We start from the raw sequence: 16501 nt of genomic DNA on the forward strand, positions 1-16501 counted from the left end.
TATACAGAGAGCTGCTATCAATCTCATCTCCCGCTTATCAGAAAAATACCGGCACTGGCAAACTCAAGATGCCAAACAAGATGTTACTTTATGCATCCACTATGTATGGTATCATTAATTGTTTTTAAAAAGACATCAGTGTGGAGGGCAGATTTCTGATTTTGAACCATAGCACTAGGCCTGAACAAAAGAATGGTATTCCTTGGAGAACAGAGTAAAATTAGTTTTCTGCCACTGAACTGCACTAAAATACAATCGTAAATACTTTCCTGGGAGTAAGCCCCATGGAACAGAACTGATTAGGATTCTGAGTAGGCTAGCTCTCTAAACATGTTTCCTAGTGTTGGAATAACCAGTGTTGAATTAACTTCCCTACTCCCTTTCACACTAAATAGAATGTTTCATTGATCTAAAATGCTCACTGAAAAAGGAAAAAAAAATCTCATTTTTTCCCACCAGTAAAAGACACTAAAACGATAAAGTATCACTTTGCATCCCCATTGGCAGTAGGAATTCTAGGCATGAGCAATCAAGGGCTCTCTGGTTCTGCTTTTTCCCAACAGGGAGGACAAGACTCACCCGTCTGTTTTCCAGGATTGTGCATTCTGGCAATTCAGTGCATAAAACACTGCGATGGACACCCATCCATGCTGAGATTCACAAGAGCTTCGACACATATTGTTGCAATGGAACATATGCAGGCGCTCCAGGACTGGAATTACATCTTGCTCTAAATACAGCTAAGAGAAGGCAGAAAGCTCTGTGCAAACTTTTACGACCTAGGTTCAATAGCTAGCGATCGCAGTCATGCCCAAAGTGAGATCGTGCAGGGTTTCTCAACAGTTGCTACACACACATTTACAAAACACAAAAAAAGTGGCTGAAGAAAAGGAAGTCTCACTAGAGAACCCTTAGGACCAAAGATGTAGCCAACATAAGCAGCCCACCCACCACCCACCCATATTGTCACAATTACAGTACATGCGTATTTGCAGCACATGGCTAATAATCACATCCATAGGTGTTCAGTGCATTCTTCTGAAACCAGACACATGGACGAGGACCCATTTTGTCCTGAATTAGAGGTAAATCATATTGGCAGTGGCCTTAGTCATCTTGTGGTGGCAACGGGTTACCACACCCTGTCTGGTGCAAAAATAAAAATGGATGCATGTGTGTAAAGTTCTGTCAAGTCACAGCTGATGTATGGCAACCCCATAGGGTTTTCAAGGCAAGAGAACTGAGGTGGTTTACCATTGCCTGTATCTTTGTAGCATTCCTGGACGTCCTTGGTGGCCTCCCATCGGGTACCAACTGGGGCTGACCCCGCTTGACTTCTGAGATCTGTCGTGATCAGGTTAACCTAGAACATAGGTGTCAAACTTGCGGCCCTCCAGATGTTGTGGACTACAGTTCCCATCATCCCCTGCCATCATCCCCTGCCAACACCTGTGACCTAGAAGATCCAGTTCAGGCCAAAAGACCATCCAGGTTAAGGCCAAAGTAGAAGCAAATGCCTTACCACAGTTGTTCCTAAAAAAAGTGATTCTGATTTGTGTCTGAAGCATGCATGAAATATGTGAAGTTTGTTGTAATATGATGTCTGGTCTTTTGAAGAAAGTGACTTGTATTTTCACACGTAGCCATTTAAGATTCCTTAAGGATAGTCTTCTTTCATCCCTTACCAGAACCTGTCAGTCATTGGCTGTTTTCAGTTTTTCTCTCCACAACACAGTCTTTGTTTCCTAACCCGGAAACAGTTCCATCAAAAGGCACTTTGGGATCAGTGGAAATCTTTTTTCCGCCCTATGGCAGAAAAGATGCCTGCAACCACAGTCCATTCAATATTTCTCTAAGTAGATTTTGATCCAATGTTGCTTAAGTCCATGTCTCCATGGGCACCATGGATTCCTTCGTTCCAACAGAGGGAAGCAAATTCTCTTCGTCCAAGAAACGGAAGGGGAACTGAACTAGAAATCCGTGGATCTTTTTGAGTTCTTCAGTTGCCTTCGCAGGGTTCTCGTTGGCAAGCTTTGGTTTTGCGATGAAGTCCCGTAACTGGGCTAAGTTGTTCACTTGGTCACTGGGAAGGCATCGGAAAACCTAATTCAAGAGATGATAAAGGAAGAAAAACGCATGAGGACAGAATTTTTTCCCAAAGGTTATCTATACAAGAGACTTAATCTGTTTTAAAGGTCATTTCTCTCCCCAGGAAGCTATAGTTGACATGGGATCAGAGGTGTAGCTAGAAGGGGACAGGAGGGTGCGCGCTGTGCACCGGGGACGCGCCAGTGGGGGTGGAAAATCACGCCCCAACCCGACACCTTCCCCCCTCACCCTGCCCCACCAGGTCTGGCCCCACCAGCCTGGCCTGTTTTCAACTGGCAGAAAGCTGTTTTCAGTGGGCAGAAAAAGGTAAGGGGGGGCGGCTGGTGGGGGGTGCGTGCCCAGGCGCCATTTTGCCCCAGGCACCATTTCCCCCCCTACGCCGCTGGCATGGGATACAGAATCTCTAACAAGATTCTTCTTACCTCACAAAACTATAATTCCCAGCATGCCTTGGTCAAAGCTGTGTCAAAGTTTTTTCATGGAAGATATATCATAAGCCCTTCTGTTTCCCCTTTCCCCTTCAGAGAAAACTGAAATGTATCCCTGGCATTTTAAGACAACATTGAAATTTACCAAATGCTGGAAAGGGGAACACTAGACATGTGTGGGGCCCAAATTCTTCAAACTGCCCCCATCTGGGATTGCTAATATGTCCCTGATGGCCAAAAGACCTCCTTTCTAAAAGAACCATCAAATACATTTCTTTAAAAAAATCTTCCTTCCAGATCTCTCACATGAAGACAGACTTGTTTTGCTAGGAAGCAGTGAAAAGGGAACTACTATGGTTGTCACCCTCTAGGAACAGCTGGAGATCTCCAAAATTATAACTTGCCTCCTGACTACAGAGGTCAGTTCTTTTGGAGGAAATGTCTGCTTTGAGGAGTAGACTATAGCAGTGGTGGCGAACCTTTGGCACTCCAGATGTTATGGACTACAATTTCAATCAGCCCCTGTCAGCATGGCCAATTGGCCATGGCAGGGGCAGATGGGAATTGTAGTCCATAACATCTGGAGTGCCAAAGGTTCGCCACCACAGGACTATAGCGTTATACCCCATGAAGCGTTATACCCCCTACCAAACCTTGCCCTCCCCATGATGCACTATCAAATTTCCAGGAATTGCCCAAGACAAGAGTTGGAAACCTCAGGGGCTACAGTTCACCTTATCGAAAATTGTTGCATTGCGAGCAGCTGTTGAAACCCACACTTCCTTGAAGAATTTGTCGCAAATAGGATCCTGGAGCTCATCGGGGTCTGTTGTGCTTCCCAAGACAATTCTGAAAAAGGGGAAAGACAGAGAAGAATGGGAGGGAAATTTCTCCTGGAGATCTTGCAGGATGATTCTCCGGGAATGTGCAAAACAAATCCAAGCATCGGGAAGTCGTTCTGGGGCTTCTCCCACCCCACCCTTGGAAATCCAACTATGGATTGAGATAAATTACCAGCCTAAGGCTTGGCCTCTCGGTCGCAGTGCATTATTTTCTAAAATAAAACGTCATCAATTCATTATTTCTGCAAGGTTGTCTGAGAGGCAAACACTTCCAAAAAATACCAGTACCGGGGGAGTGGGGGGGAGGAATTAAATTTATTTTGTTGCAGCGACACTCCAGGTTATCTAGTCAGTTTGACAGTAGTTGCAGTTTCAGAGGGATGGGTAATTATATGTCATACTCTCCGGCTGTGGCAGGATTAATTTAGGGGAGATTTTGGAAAAGAAAATAGCATTTGAACAATAAGTTATACTGCATTAAGAGGAGCTATGAAACTAGCAGAGATGGATTTCATTTTTACGGCAGGACAAATTTTTCGCAAGTTTCGCAATGGAAATAATGGGTGCTGGATCATAAATTCAACCTGAGGTGCATGGCCCAGGGTAGTCCAAGATCTCAGAGGCTAAGCAAGGTCACCTCTGGTTAGTATTTGGACAAGGGACCACCACGGAAGCCCAGAGTTGCGACACAGAGACAGGCAATGGCCGACCACCTCTGAATGTCTCTTGCCCCGAAACCTTACAGCGTAAGGGAGCTGCCAATTGATGGTAGTTTTCTTCAACTAGATCATAAATTCAGATTTATCCATTTTGACGCAGGAATAGTGTTGTTTGCAAAAGCAGATGCAGCTACAGAATCTCTAGATCAGTGGTGGCGAACCTATGGCACGAGTGCCAGAGGTGGCACTCAGAGCCCTCTCTGTGGGCACACGCGCAGAGAGTTCGTCATGTGGGGGGGGGGGTGCAGAAAATTGCCCCCCACACATCTAGGCTGGCCTGGGCTGCTGGGCACGACATGCACGCACCACAGAAAGAGAACGTTTTACTGCCCTCTCCCTCCACACCCCTCCCCTTTCCCGCCAGGTCCCCAGTGTGATAATAGTGTAATTATTTCAGGGAGATTATTAGCATTAAACCTAAGACCTAGTTTTGGGGAAGCAATGTAGGTAACCCTGTTAAGCCCCACCGATTTTCATGGGAAGAACTAAAGCGCAATCCTTTACCTGGGAGTAAGCTCGGCTGCTGGCAATGGGGCTTGCTTCTGAGTAAACCCTCCTAGGGTCATGATTCACCCATTTGAAGCATTGCACAGTTGCTTCAAAGCAAAGCCACTGACTACCACCAAGCTTACTCCCAAGTAACGTGTATCTCGGAGCCAACCATTTTTTCTAAACTAAAACCTCAGTATTCGGGTTAAATTGCATTTTAACGTATTGGCACTTTGCGATAAATAAGTGGGTTTTGGGTTGCAGTTTGGGCACTCGGTCTCTAAAAGGTTCGCCACCACTGCTCTAGATAGACACAGGTATGAAGTGGCCTGGATCTAGAGTTGCCAACATCCAGCTGGGACCTGGAAATGCCCTAGAAGTGTCTGAGGGGTGGTGGCCTACCTTCCATAGGTTCCTCCTCAAAATCGCCAGGAAGTTCTCAACTTGGAGTTGGCAGATCTCTGCCTGATTGCTACCATTTTCTCTGCAGAACATTCTGCCAGCCTGAACTCTCTCCCCCTTCCTCCCTTCTTTCAGTTTTTAAAAAAGCTTCCAGATGGAACAGAGGGAAAGGAGGGGTTTTTTTTTCCTTGCGAAAATAGCTGCACTCTGGAGCAGATGGATCCTCTGACTGAACAAATCCCCATTGAAACAAAAGACAAACACCACCTCCGATCAATGAGAGAGGGTGGCAGTTAAGTGCTTCCAGCAAAGTGACATTTGTTCTGTTCCTACTGCAAAAGGAGGTCAAGCCAATATATATATTTTTAAAAAGATTAAAACAGCGGGCAGCAAAGAAGAAAAACTCTTTGCGAAAGCAAGACTGGTGGACTCAATCCAGGTTATGTAACTGCCTTTCTGGATCACACTGCAGAGGAGGTCGTCCCTTGGTTTTGTACTCCGTGCCCAATATCTGGCCGGCTAGATACTCACAGGGGAGTCTGCCCCTGATGACTTCCCTCAGAATGACTCACATTCTCTGTCAGATTCGTATCCCATCCTTCTTCCAAGGGGTCCAAGGTGATAAACACTGTTGTTCTGTTTTATTGTCACAACATTCCTTTGGGAGAGGGGGGGGGGGGTTGGTTCCAGGTTAGACAATGAGCTTCACAAGGAGGAGGTTCTAGATCTGAACTGGATCTAGGGTTGCCAACCTCCAGGTGGTACCTGGAGATGTCCAAGAATTCCAGCTGATCTCCCGATGACAGAGAAGCTGGATGGCCATCTGTCAGGAGCGCTTTGATTATGTGTTCCTGCATGGCAGGGGGTTGGACTTGATGGCCATTGGGGTATCTTCCAACTCTGTGATTCTATGACATTTTCTCTGTGATTCTATGACATTCTGTGATTCTATGACATTCTATGACAACTCTGTGATTCTATGACATTTTCTCCCCTGTGATTCTATGACATTTTCTCCCTTTTGGGAAAGGATCAAGAACATTCCCAAATTCACTATTAATTGCAGGTGATAATAAACAGTAAGTGCAATGAGTTGGAATTGCTGGGCTCAGATCTTTTCTTGGTTCTAAAGCTTACTTGCACTATCTTGGCAAGATGCTTCAACACTTTAAGCTGTCTCGCTGCATGTTTATAGTTCTCGCTGCATGTTTATAGTTCTAATCCTACTACTCAAAGGTTGACTGAACCACAGTCAACACTGGTACCTGAAGCACTGCAGACGGAGAGAATGAGCAAATCTTCCGGCTTTGTAGTCCTGCCCGTCCATCACGGAAGGAACAGTGTTGGCGTCCTGTACGATGACGGCCATTTCGCTGTCTCGTTTCCCAAGCATGCTGCGGTCATTGATGTTAGCGGAGCCTATTAAAGAGAAGGAGAGATGCAGAAATGTTGTAAATAGTTTGGATCAATCAACCCTTTGCAATGGCTCAGAAGACTGCAGTGATTCAGACGCAAACACAACTGCCTTGCATTGGAGTCCAACAGCAGCACAGATTACAGTAGGTAATCATGAGTGATCTTGGATTAGAGGAAACATTCCAAAAGAGGCTAGAGGAATAAATTAATCTACCACTGTGAATCATGTATAAATTTGCTTAATTTCCATGCTTTAGGGTTAAGACTAATTACATTGCTTGGGTATTTTGTCTTCATTGAATTTAAAAAAACCCATAAATGCCAAAATTGTGGGTTGAGAACAGAATAGGCACTTAGTTGGAAGTGAAGTAATTGTGAAGGACTTTGCGAGGTGGAGGATAGCTGTACGGTCACAGGGAAATAGATTCAACAGTCAAAAGGAACAGGAAAGCCTTGCAAATGAAATTATGCTGAATGAAAATTTTTCCTACTGGGCTACAGGAAACCCCATCCAAATGTCACCTGGTTTGCAACATCCAAGAAACGGCAAGTTATGTTTGTAACCTATTTTTTCTTATGAACTAGAGGTTTGATCTTCTTTGCTTTTGTTTTCCAAGGTCAGTAATCTTTTCAGAATCATGAGCATTTTACTGTGCCCTACAACTACTGCTATGATTGTGGCCATTCACATTACAAGATGGCACATAAACAAAAACAGCCACTTGAAAAACATCCACATGAAATAATTTCCTGAATTATTCCTGATTTCCATTGACAGTGGGGATAGCTGTCAATTTAAACCTGTTCTTTGGCTTTTTAATAGTTTCATTACAGATTTGCAGAGGAAAATGTCATATCAATATACTTAACTTTTGACATGGGCAAATCTGTGGATACTTAAATATGGAGACTGGAGCTATGAACAGACAAGATACATCTTTCCATGAAGTTGAAAAATGCCCCAGGTTTTAAAAAAAATATTTTTCTAAATACATGGAGGGGTGTTAAAAACCACTAAAATAATAAAAAAACAGTCCCTGTAGCTTTAGGAAAGAATTCCTCAGTGGTTGTTGTGAGGACACAATGGAGGACAGGAGAATGATTTAAGGTGTTTTGGGTTCTCAGTGGGGAGAAACTTAGGCCCTTTCTGCACGGGCCAAATACGGCGCCCTGGGGACGGCAAAAACGACGTCCCCAGGGAGCCGTTCGCACAGGCGGCGCTGCTGAAACGCAGCAGCGCCGACCTGGCTCCCCTCCACCTCCCCCAGAGCGGCATCAGGCTGCCTCCAAAAGCCTCCCTCCTGGAGCGAGGTTTTTGGAAAACAGCGTGTTCCCGCCGGCGCGGTGCGAACAGCACCGCTGGGAACACGCTGTTTTCCTCGTCCCCTCCCCACTCACCTCGTCGTCCTGCGTCGCTCTACTGGACTGCTGAGACCCTCCCTTACTGTCCTCCGACCCCTGGAGGTCGGAGGGCAGCGTGGGCGGGTCTTAGGAGTCCAGTAGGGCAACGCACGACGACGAGGTGAGTGGGGGGGACGGGGAAGAGGTGGCTCAGTGCGGAGTCGCCTCTCCCGCGCCTGCCTCTGCGGGGGCCGCTCACACGCTCCCGTGCGAACGGCCCACACCCCTCCACCGGCAGAATTCCTTTCCGCAGTGCGGAAAGTGCCTTAGCTTAATGCTGGAATTTACAGATAGCAAGCAATAAAAAACAATGCATACTTCCATAGGTCTCCAAATAGTCTCTGAAACTGTGAGGGAAGTAGCTTCAAGCTTGACAGTCTTCATTATCTGTCACTGTACATGGATGGATTCTAGCTCTCAGGGCGTTAGGATGTGATGCCAACCTTAACTTTTCTTTTCAAATAGGTTTCTAACCCTCGTGGCTATAAAGACATCTGAAAATATGAAGGTATCACAAAATGCCTCCTTGTGCAAGAGACCAGTGAGAACCAGAGGCCTCAAAAAGTGTGCCAGACACAATGGTTTGACACCAGAGGGATCTTTTTCAAGGATAATTTGATTCCCGCTAAAACAATCTTTCATACTACTTGGTTGCGTTGCCTCTTTCCCTCATCCCTACGCCTTTCCTTCCTTTGCCTTGTACAAGAGTTGCAAATGGAACTTGTGTGCTGTATGGTCCCCATCACACCTTCCCTCTATCCTTCCTCACCTAGCTACGAAAATCTGCAAAACGGGTTTAACCATTGCTGAGAAGAAGAGAAGAAGAGTTTGGATTTATATCCCCCCTTTCGCTCCTGTAGGAGGCTCAAAGGGGCTGACAATCTCCTTGCCCTTTCCCCCCTCACAACAAACACCCTGTGAGGTGAGTGGGGCTGAGAGAGCTCCGAGAAGCTGTGACTAGCCCAAGGTCGCCCAGCTGGCGTGTGTGGGAGTGCACAGGCCAATCTGAATTCCCCAGATAAGCCTCCACAGCTCAGGCGGCAGAGCTGGGAATCAAACCCGGTTCCTCCAGATTAGGTACACGAGCTCTTAACCTCCTACGCCATTGCTGCTCCTGGATGGCCGCCTGCGTTGCACAAGGGGACAGCAAATTCCCTATCATTTTTTTTAAAAAAACCCTGTCTGCCTCCACTATCCACTGTGACAAACTTTCCCTTTACTACCAGGTGGTGAAGAGCAGACTGCATTACCTCACCTCATTTGTGAAAACTCTGGAGCTGATCGATATTAATGCCTTGTGAACATTATCCATTTCTTTCTCATTAGGGGACAACTGAAGCTGGCAAAGGCTGACAGTTGTTAAGATGAAGATTTGTTCAGACGGCCTTTCCGTCAAAAGCACCTCCTAATGTAAGAGTCAAAAATCCATAAAAACAGCCAATATTACAATGGAGAGCCTGCGTGTGGGGGGGAGGGGGAATACCTCCTGCTTCATAAATGCCAATAAATTAGAGAAGGTGACGCAATTCACAATCACAAATTCATAAGAAGAAAAAAACCAGAGCCCAATATCTCTGTTTCTCCAAGCTGTTCCTCCAGAAGGCTGTAATGGCACAGAAGGCTCTTCATGAGTTAAGGCTGCTAGGCCCAAAGTTTTGGCAGTTAAGCTGGTAAAACATTATGTTTTGTGTCTCTAAGTATGTGTGGGAGGATGGGAATAGATCGAATAGGAGGATGGGAATAGATCGAACGTGTGGGAGGATGGGAATAGATTGAATAGGTTCTGTGGTTTGGGCAGACCTGTGACCATCATTAGAACTGCTTGAGTCCTTTCATGGTCCTTTCCAAGACGACGCTTGGGAAGAAACCTTCATCCTATTTCCACAATGTTGCCAAGGCCTACAACTGTGGTCACCAAAACGGTGCAAAATATGAAGGGCATAAACATCTGGTCTTTCGGGGCTGTGTGTTTGTTATATAGGCTGTTGGGTTAAACATAATTTGGTGAGGGTTGGCTTCTTGGAGCAGTAGTGGCGTAGTGGTTAAGAGCAGGTGTACTCTATTCTGGAGGAACTATTCTGGGTACTTAAAGTGAACTACATTAGGGGTGGCCAACCTATGGTGCTCCAGATGTTCATGGACTACAATTCCCATCCACAACTGCCAGCATGGCCAATTGTCAACACCCAACAATTGTAGTCCATGAACAACTGGAGCACCATAGGTTGGCCTCTTTTGGTTTACATCACTCCCTTCTCCTCTGTTTTATTGTCACAACAATGCTGTGAAGTAGGCCAGACCAAGTGTCCGTCAGTGGCCCAAGCTTCCACAACAAAGCAGGGATTCGAACCTGAGAGGAGGAGGAAGAGGAGAAGAGTTTGGCATAGTGGCTAAGAGCAGGGGCACTCTTATCTGGAGGAACCGGGTTTGATTCCCCATTCTGCCGCTTGAGCTGTGGAAGCTTATCTGGGGAATTCAGATTAGCTTGTGTACTCCCACACACGCCAGCTGGGTGACCTTGGGCTAGTCACAGTTCTTCTGAGCTCTCTCAGCCCCACCTACCTCACAGGGTGTTTGTTGTGAGGGGGGAAGGGAAAGGAGTTTGCAAGCCCCTTTGGGTCTCCTTACAGGAGAGAAAGGGGCGATATAAATCCAACTCTTCTTCTTTTTCTTCTTCCCCCTCACTAAAACTCAGGCCTAGACGGGGAGGATCCTGCGCTTCTCTTAGTGTATCTTCAGGCCTGATCTTCTCCTCATGATGAGGACAGAGGTGGAGGCCAGGTATCAAATATCCAATAAAGAGGCCCCTTTGGAAACTGTAGACATTATGGGAACAATCTGAAACAAGTCTTCTTAGAACTAAGTCTCATTTGAACAGGGCTTATTCCCTGGAAAGAGTTCTTAGGATTGAAGCCTATGTGTTGCGTCCCAGCTTCTATCTGCTTCAGATGGTGATTCAAATGGAAAGTAATGTTCCATAAAGGAATCTCAACAAGAACTCTGCCCCAAAGATCTTATAAATCCCATGCTAGGTTGAGCCCAAGAAAGAATATTTTCCAGACCTCCCAGAGGAGGAGTCGAATCTGACTATTGCCCTGAGGCTGTGGATTCACATTCCATAAACGAGAAACCCAGCCCACAGCTCTCTCACATTGTCATTGACTCAAGGTCCCTTATTTCTCAGTCAGTTCATGGCACAGAAGACAGAGGGTGCTCACAAAATGGCTGCAATAACAGTATGGCTACCAGACAGTGCTGAGGCCAATCGCAAAAGGTTCAAAGATAAGAATCCCATTAAAAGAAGAAGAAGAGTTTGGATTTATATCCCCCCTTTCTCTCCTGTAGGAGGCTCAAAGGGGCTTGCCCTTCCCCCCTCACAACAAACACCCTGTGAGGTAGGTGGGGCTGAGAGAGCTCCGAAGAACTGTGACTAGCCCAAGGTCACCCAGCTGGCGTGTGTGGGAGTGTACAGGCTAATTTGAATCCCCCAGATAAGCCTCCACAGCTCAGGCAGCAGAGCGGGGAATCAAACCTGGTTCCTCCAGTTTAGAATGTACCTAGGTTCTTTACCACTACGCCACTGCTGCTCTTTTCTCTTGGGAAGCAACCCAATTACAGTGGAGGGATTGCTGTTGGCTCTTCTGAAGCCCCTTCTGTTCCAATGAAGTGGAATAAAGGAACGGCTTTTTTTGGGAAAACTAAGTCAATAATGGCTCTTTTGTCTGGAGAAAAGACACTTTGGGGATGAAACCAGTAGATGTCAGGATTCTTGTTAATCTTGGGGGATCACAGTTGCAGGCAACATCGCTGAAACAGGAGTTATCATGCCCGAGATGCACCCAGCAGACTATTTTACCCTGCCTAATAACTGAGCTAGCCTTTATAGCAGCGGTTCCCAATTTTTTGGTATGATGATCCACCTGTCCATATTTACTCACTTATACCCCACCTTTCCTCACAGCTCAAGGCAGCATGTAAATCATAATTAAAAGTATCATAATACTGTCTACTGGGCCCAGAGAAATGATGCTTGGGCTCTGCGGACAGTTTTCGATTCTTAAGACAACATGGCTACCCTCCGCACTCTCTCAGCACTCCTAAGGGGAAAAGAGCTTTCTTAAACATAAACAAGTGTGTGTCCATTTCTTGTCACGGGAACAAAGATGCTAAATGAGTTTAACTCTGCTCTTTGCAACCTCTACAGGGAGAAGGAAACAGGATGATAGATGGCTTATTCTTGACACATTTTTTCCACCCGAATCCCTTGGAAAAAAAGCTAGATGGAGCACACATGTCAGCACAAAGCTTCCAAATTTCACAGGACGTTCTGTTCTTTGAGGAGCAGATGACAAGTTGCCTAAGTTTCGAGACAAAGCCCAAGTCAGACACGAGCCAGATGGGCCCAGTTCCCTGCAGAAGGGCCTTGTTAGTAAGAGAGCAACGAAAACTTCTCTGTCAATCAATTTTAGGCATTTTTTTCTTTCACCCATTGAGGAAAATTGGGTTGACTACAGTAATTAAACCATGGTGGTCTCGTTTAAAAGAAGAAGAAGAAGAGTTTGGATTTATATCCCCCCTTTCGCTCCTGTAGGAGACTCAAAGGGGCTGACAATCTCCTTGCCCTTCCCCCCTCACAACAAACACCCCGTGAGGTGGGTGGGGCTGAGAGAGCTCCGAAAAGCTGTGACCAGCCCAAGGTCACCCAGCTGGCATGTGTGGGAGTGTACAGGCTAATCTGAATTCCTCAGATAAGCCTCCACAACTCAAGTGGCAGAGCAGGGAATCAAACCCGGTTCCTCCAGATCAGAGTGCACCTGCTCTTAGCCACTGCTCTTAGCCACTACGCCACTGCTGCTCCCTGTTTAAATTAACAGTGCCCCTTTTCTTTTCACTGACTTTAGTAGATGCAGCATAAGTGGAAATTCCACAGGCTAGATGGTATAATTGGACTCTTTGGTTGCTTCCTAAGAGAAAACTAGACCTACTGACTTTGAATCTATCTTGGTCTGGCTAAGACCTCAAAGTTACCACCGCTACCCCAAAAAATAAGGAACAGGCCCGTATACAGGGCCTAGAACCAAAGATCCTTCAGGTTGAGTAATAGAAATTTCATCCAGATGGCCTGTGCAGAACCTTTGGGACACTGAGAAGAGGATTCTAATTTATTCCAGTTTCTTTAGTGACTTCCCAAACCTAAACAGATACCAGATGGCTGAAAACACCCAGATAAACATAGCCGGGGTCAGCTATGTAATAACAATATTATCAATCCTTTAGATTTATATAGCATCTTCAAGTGTTCATGGTTCAGTAACACAATATTTCAGTAGTTTTGAGGGGAAGTGTTCTGATTAAATAGATGTGTGTCACAGTTTAATCCTGAGAATAATTATAATCTTCAAGTCTAATGAAGGGTGTAACTTCTTGGGATTGCAAATTATGAATCACAGTGGAGCTCTTGCAGTGTGTGTATTTGGAGGGAGGGAGTAGAGACATAAAAGTTCTAGAAATTTTGAAGCCAAAATCAGTTTTTACAAGGGGGTTTTCCAAGTCAAAAATGAAAATTTGGGGAAAAATTGGAAATATATGCAATGCTTACTGTTGTATGAAGCCTAAAGTGAGCAGCAGTGGCATAGGAGGTTAAGAGCTCGTGTATCTAATCTGGAGGAACTGGGTTTGATTCCCAGCTCTGCCGCCTGAGCTGTGGAGGCTTATCTGGGGAATTCAGATTAGCCTGTGCACTCCCACACACGCCAGCTGGGTGACCTTGGGCTAGTCACAGCTTCTCGGAGCTCTCTCAGCCCCACCTACCTCACAGGGTGTTTGTTGTGAGGGGGGAAGGGCAAGGAGATTGTAAGCCCCTTTGAGTCTCCTGCAGGAGAAAAAGGGAGGATATAAATCCAAACTCTCCTTCTTCTTCTAAACCAATTGGTTTTAACAATATATTATGGTTGTAAATGTATTATTTATAACTTACTTAGCATATAAAATTGCAATATTTGAAATATATATAAGAGTTAAAAATTAAAAATGCCTCAGTTTTCTACAATCAAAATTGCAAATACACAAAATACCTGAGAAAATAGTACAAGCTGATACATCCTATACTATCTTAGCACAAGCTAATTTTTGCTGTCTGCTCAATTCTCAATTAAACTTTCAGAGTTTTCCTCTGAGAAGCAGAGTGGCCTAGTGGTTAAGAGAAGGCTTCACTCCCCACTCTTACATATGAGCACAACTGAATAGACCCAAGTAGGATTCCAAGCAGATCTAATTAGGATTGTTTTCCAAACTGCAGAGAATACAAACTGCAGCAGGGCCTCTGAGGAAGAGCATCTACGTCTGTTACGCTTTGCGAAGTTCAGAAGCCGGTTCTTACCCAATCTTTCTTGCACTCATTAGTTTTGACCTCTGGCTCTGCAAAATGTGACCCCTTCTTCTGCTTGTAGTTTTGATGCTGACTGAAATTGACAACTACGCAATTATGCTAATTTCAGCACGGAAATTCACAACAATTAAGCACCGGAGAGGAATCCTCAGTCCATTTGCCAGTGTCAGGCGCACATCACTGTGTCAGACGCGCAGCTCGCAAGCCACAAGTTTATGCAACTCTTGCACAATTATTATTTAAAAACCGACACGTAGCTTTACACTTCCGGCAACAGGAATGCACAGCAACATGCTCATCTCAAGTTTCAGACACCGAATTGTCTGAACAACTTTCCTAAGTATTAGTATTCTGGTGTTGCAAACCCCAGGAATGGATTCTACGAAACCTGCAGAGATATTTTAATTGAGATCCTTGTTAATTAAAAGCAAATCCCCCACACCCTTATTTACCAGACTCCAGACTCACCAATGATGACTGTATTATCATCGACAATCATTAGCTTGCTGTGAACGTAGATCAATTCCGTGACAAGCTTCCCTTCTAGCTCTGCATGGGTCCGTAGCCCGCAGAATGAAATGTAATTAATCCACTGGTCTCCGACTGAAGGATGCCATGGGGCGGGGAAGGAAGGTGACATAGAAAGGGAGGGAGGAAGACAGGTCTTAGCAACACCTAAGATGCAGTGGAGCAAAACACTCAACTTCTAGACCTCCAGGTAAGAGGTTTAGAAGCGGCAGCGTAAATAATATGCACAGAGGTAGCACCTGCACAGTGGCTGGGCCCATTACCCTACCACTCAGAGGGAATAAAGCAACAACATTGTCATCTGATGTCTGTTTCCCTTCCATCTGCCATCCCCTGGTTCTTGGATGTAACATTCAGCCCCTTAGCTGGATTTGGAGTGGCTCACACATTTATCCCGTCCCCTGCCCTGATCGAGAAAGCACTGCTGCCGCTACCATTTCTGAATGGCCAAACGACTGCCATGCTCAGTTTGTTTGTTTGTTTATTAAACTTCTATACCGCCCTTTCCCGAAGGGCTCAGGGCGGTGTCCATCAATTATATAAAAACAATTAAAATCCATTAAAACCATATATAAATTATAAAAATTCAGATGGCGATTAAAATTGTTTCCCCTTTCCCATTCTTGCACCCACGGAGGCCAGATATTTGTCACAGAAGTGTGGTGTTATCCCGGCTGGCCAAATGCCTGGCGGAACAGGTCCGTTTTACAGGCTCTGCGGAAACTCTGTATGTCCCGCAGGGCCCTGATCTCACCTGGGAGCCTGTTCCACCAGGTAGGGGCCAGGGCCGTAAAAGCCCTGGCCCTTGTGGAAGCCAGCCGGATCACTTTGGGGCCAGGGATCACCAGACGGTCCGCCTCCGAGGAGCGGAGGGGCCTAGCAGGGCGATATAGGGAGAGACGGTCCCGTAGATATGCTGGTCCAAGGCCACGAATAGCCAAGGCCACGAATTTATGTGTATTTATTTCTGATTAAGTGCCATTTATTTTTTGCCAGGCAGCCATCATAAAGGCAAAACAAAAAGGAGGTAATAAACGGAAGTTGTCTAAAATACCCTCTATCAAAAGCAGAATATGACCCTCTCTTCTTCCTATTTGTAACAATGACCCACAGGACGCAGCCGATGGCCCCTGCTCATCACAACGGGGGGAAATGGAAATATGGAGGTGGGGGAATAATTATTTTTGAGTCGCAGCTAAAGGAATGCCAAAAACTGCAGCTCTGTGAGACTGCCAGATGTAGTTCTGCCAGTTTGTTTCCTTTATTTTGAAGATCTCCTTGACATAATGGAGGCCTCCTGCGCTACTGGTTATACAATCCGGCAATTACGCATACGAACGCGGGCTTTATAGCGCATCGATCAAAGTTTAGTGTCCTCGAGGCCCAACAGTGAGTGGCATATGGAGAGCAAAGCGATGCACTTACTCTCTGCTTTCAGCTGTCCAAGGATTGAGTTATCTCCCCTGCACATGGTCCTAGAAGAATTAAAGCCACAATTAAACCCACAAAACAGAAGAAGCCTGTGAACGGGCTTGCAAGGATGGTGCTAATTAAAAAGCATCAGAAATGTTCATCTATAAATGGGGTTTTTTTGGGGGGAGGGGCTGTTCAATGCCCAGGGCATCCATGCAAGAAGCAAAACAGTGAGATGTAGAAAAGTGTCTAGTGTTCTTCATTGGGGACGTGTGAAGGATCAGGTCTCTGCTTTAGATAACATGTATCTCCTAGTATAAGGATCAGCAACTGGGTAAATTTTGGCCTCAGAAATCTCAGCCCAGC

General features: G+C 45.6%; 1 protein-coding gene across 1 annotated transcript in view; it reads right to left on the reverse strand.

Moving 5' to 3' along the window:
- Nucleotides 1-971: 971 nt before the first annotated feature.
- The window catches only part of PLD1 (phospholipase D1), a 137201-nt gene continuing 121671 nt past the window's right edge, over nucleotides 972-16501 (reverse strand). Inside the window, exons 17-21 of the mRNA XM_048506934.1 lie at nucleotides 16148-16197; nucleotides 14663-14797; nucleotides 6255-6408; nucleotides 3272-3386; nucleotides 972-2103 (exon numbers count right to left, since the gene is read on the reverse strand). Of these exons, the coding sequence (XP_048362891.1) occupies nucleotides 1879-2103; nucleotides 3272-3386; nucleotides 6255-6408; nucleotides 14663-14797; nucleotides 16148-16197 (679 nt within the window). The 3' untranslated portion in view covers nucleotides 972-1878. The remainder of the gene's footprint in view (nucleotides 2104-3271; nucleotides 3387-6254; nucleotides 6409-14662; nucleotides 14798-16147; nucleotides 16198-16501) is intronic.

The sequence above is a fragment of the Sphaerodactylus townsendi genome, linkage group LG08 (genome assembly GCF_021028975.2).
Source record: "Sphaerodactylus townsendi isolate TG3544 linkage group LG08, MPM_Stown_v2.3, whole genome shotgun sequence".
Classification (NCBI taxonomy): Eukaryota; Metazoa; Chordata; class Lepidosauria; order Squamata; family Sphaerodactylidae; genus Sphaerodactylus; species Sphaerodactylus townsendi.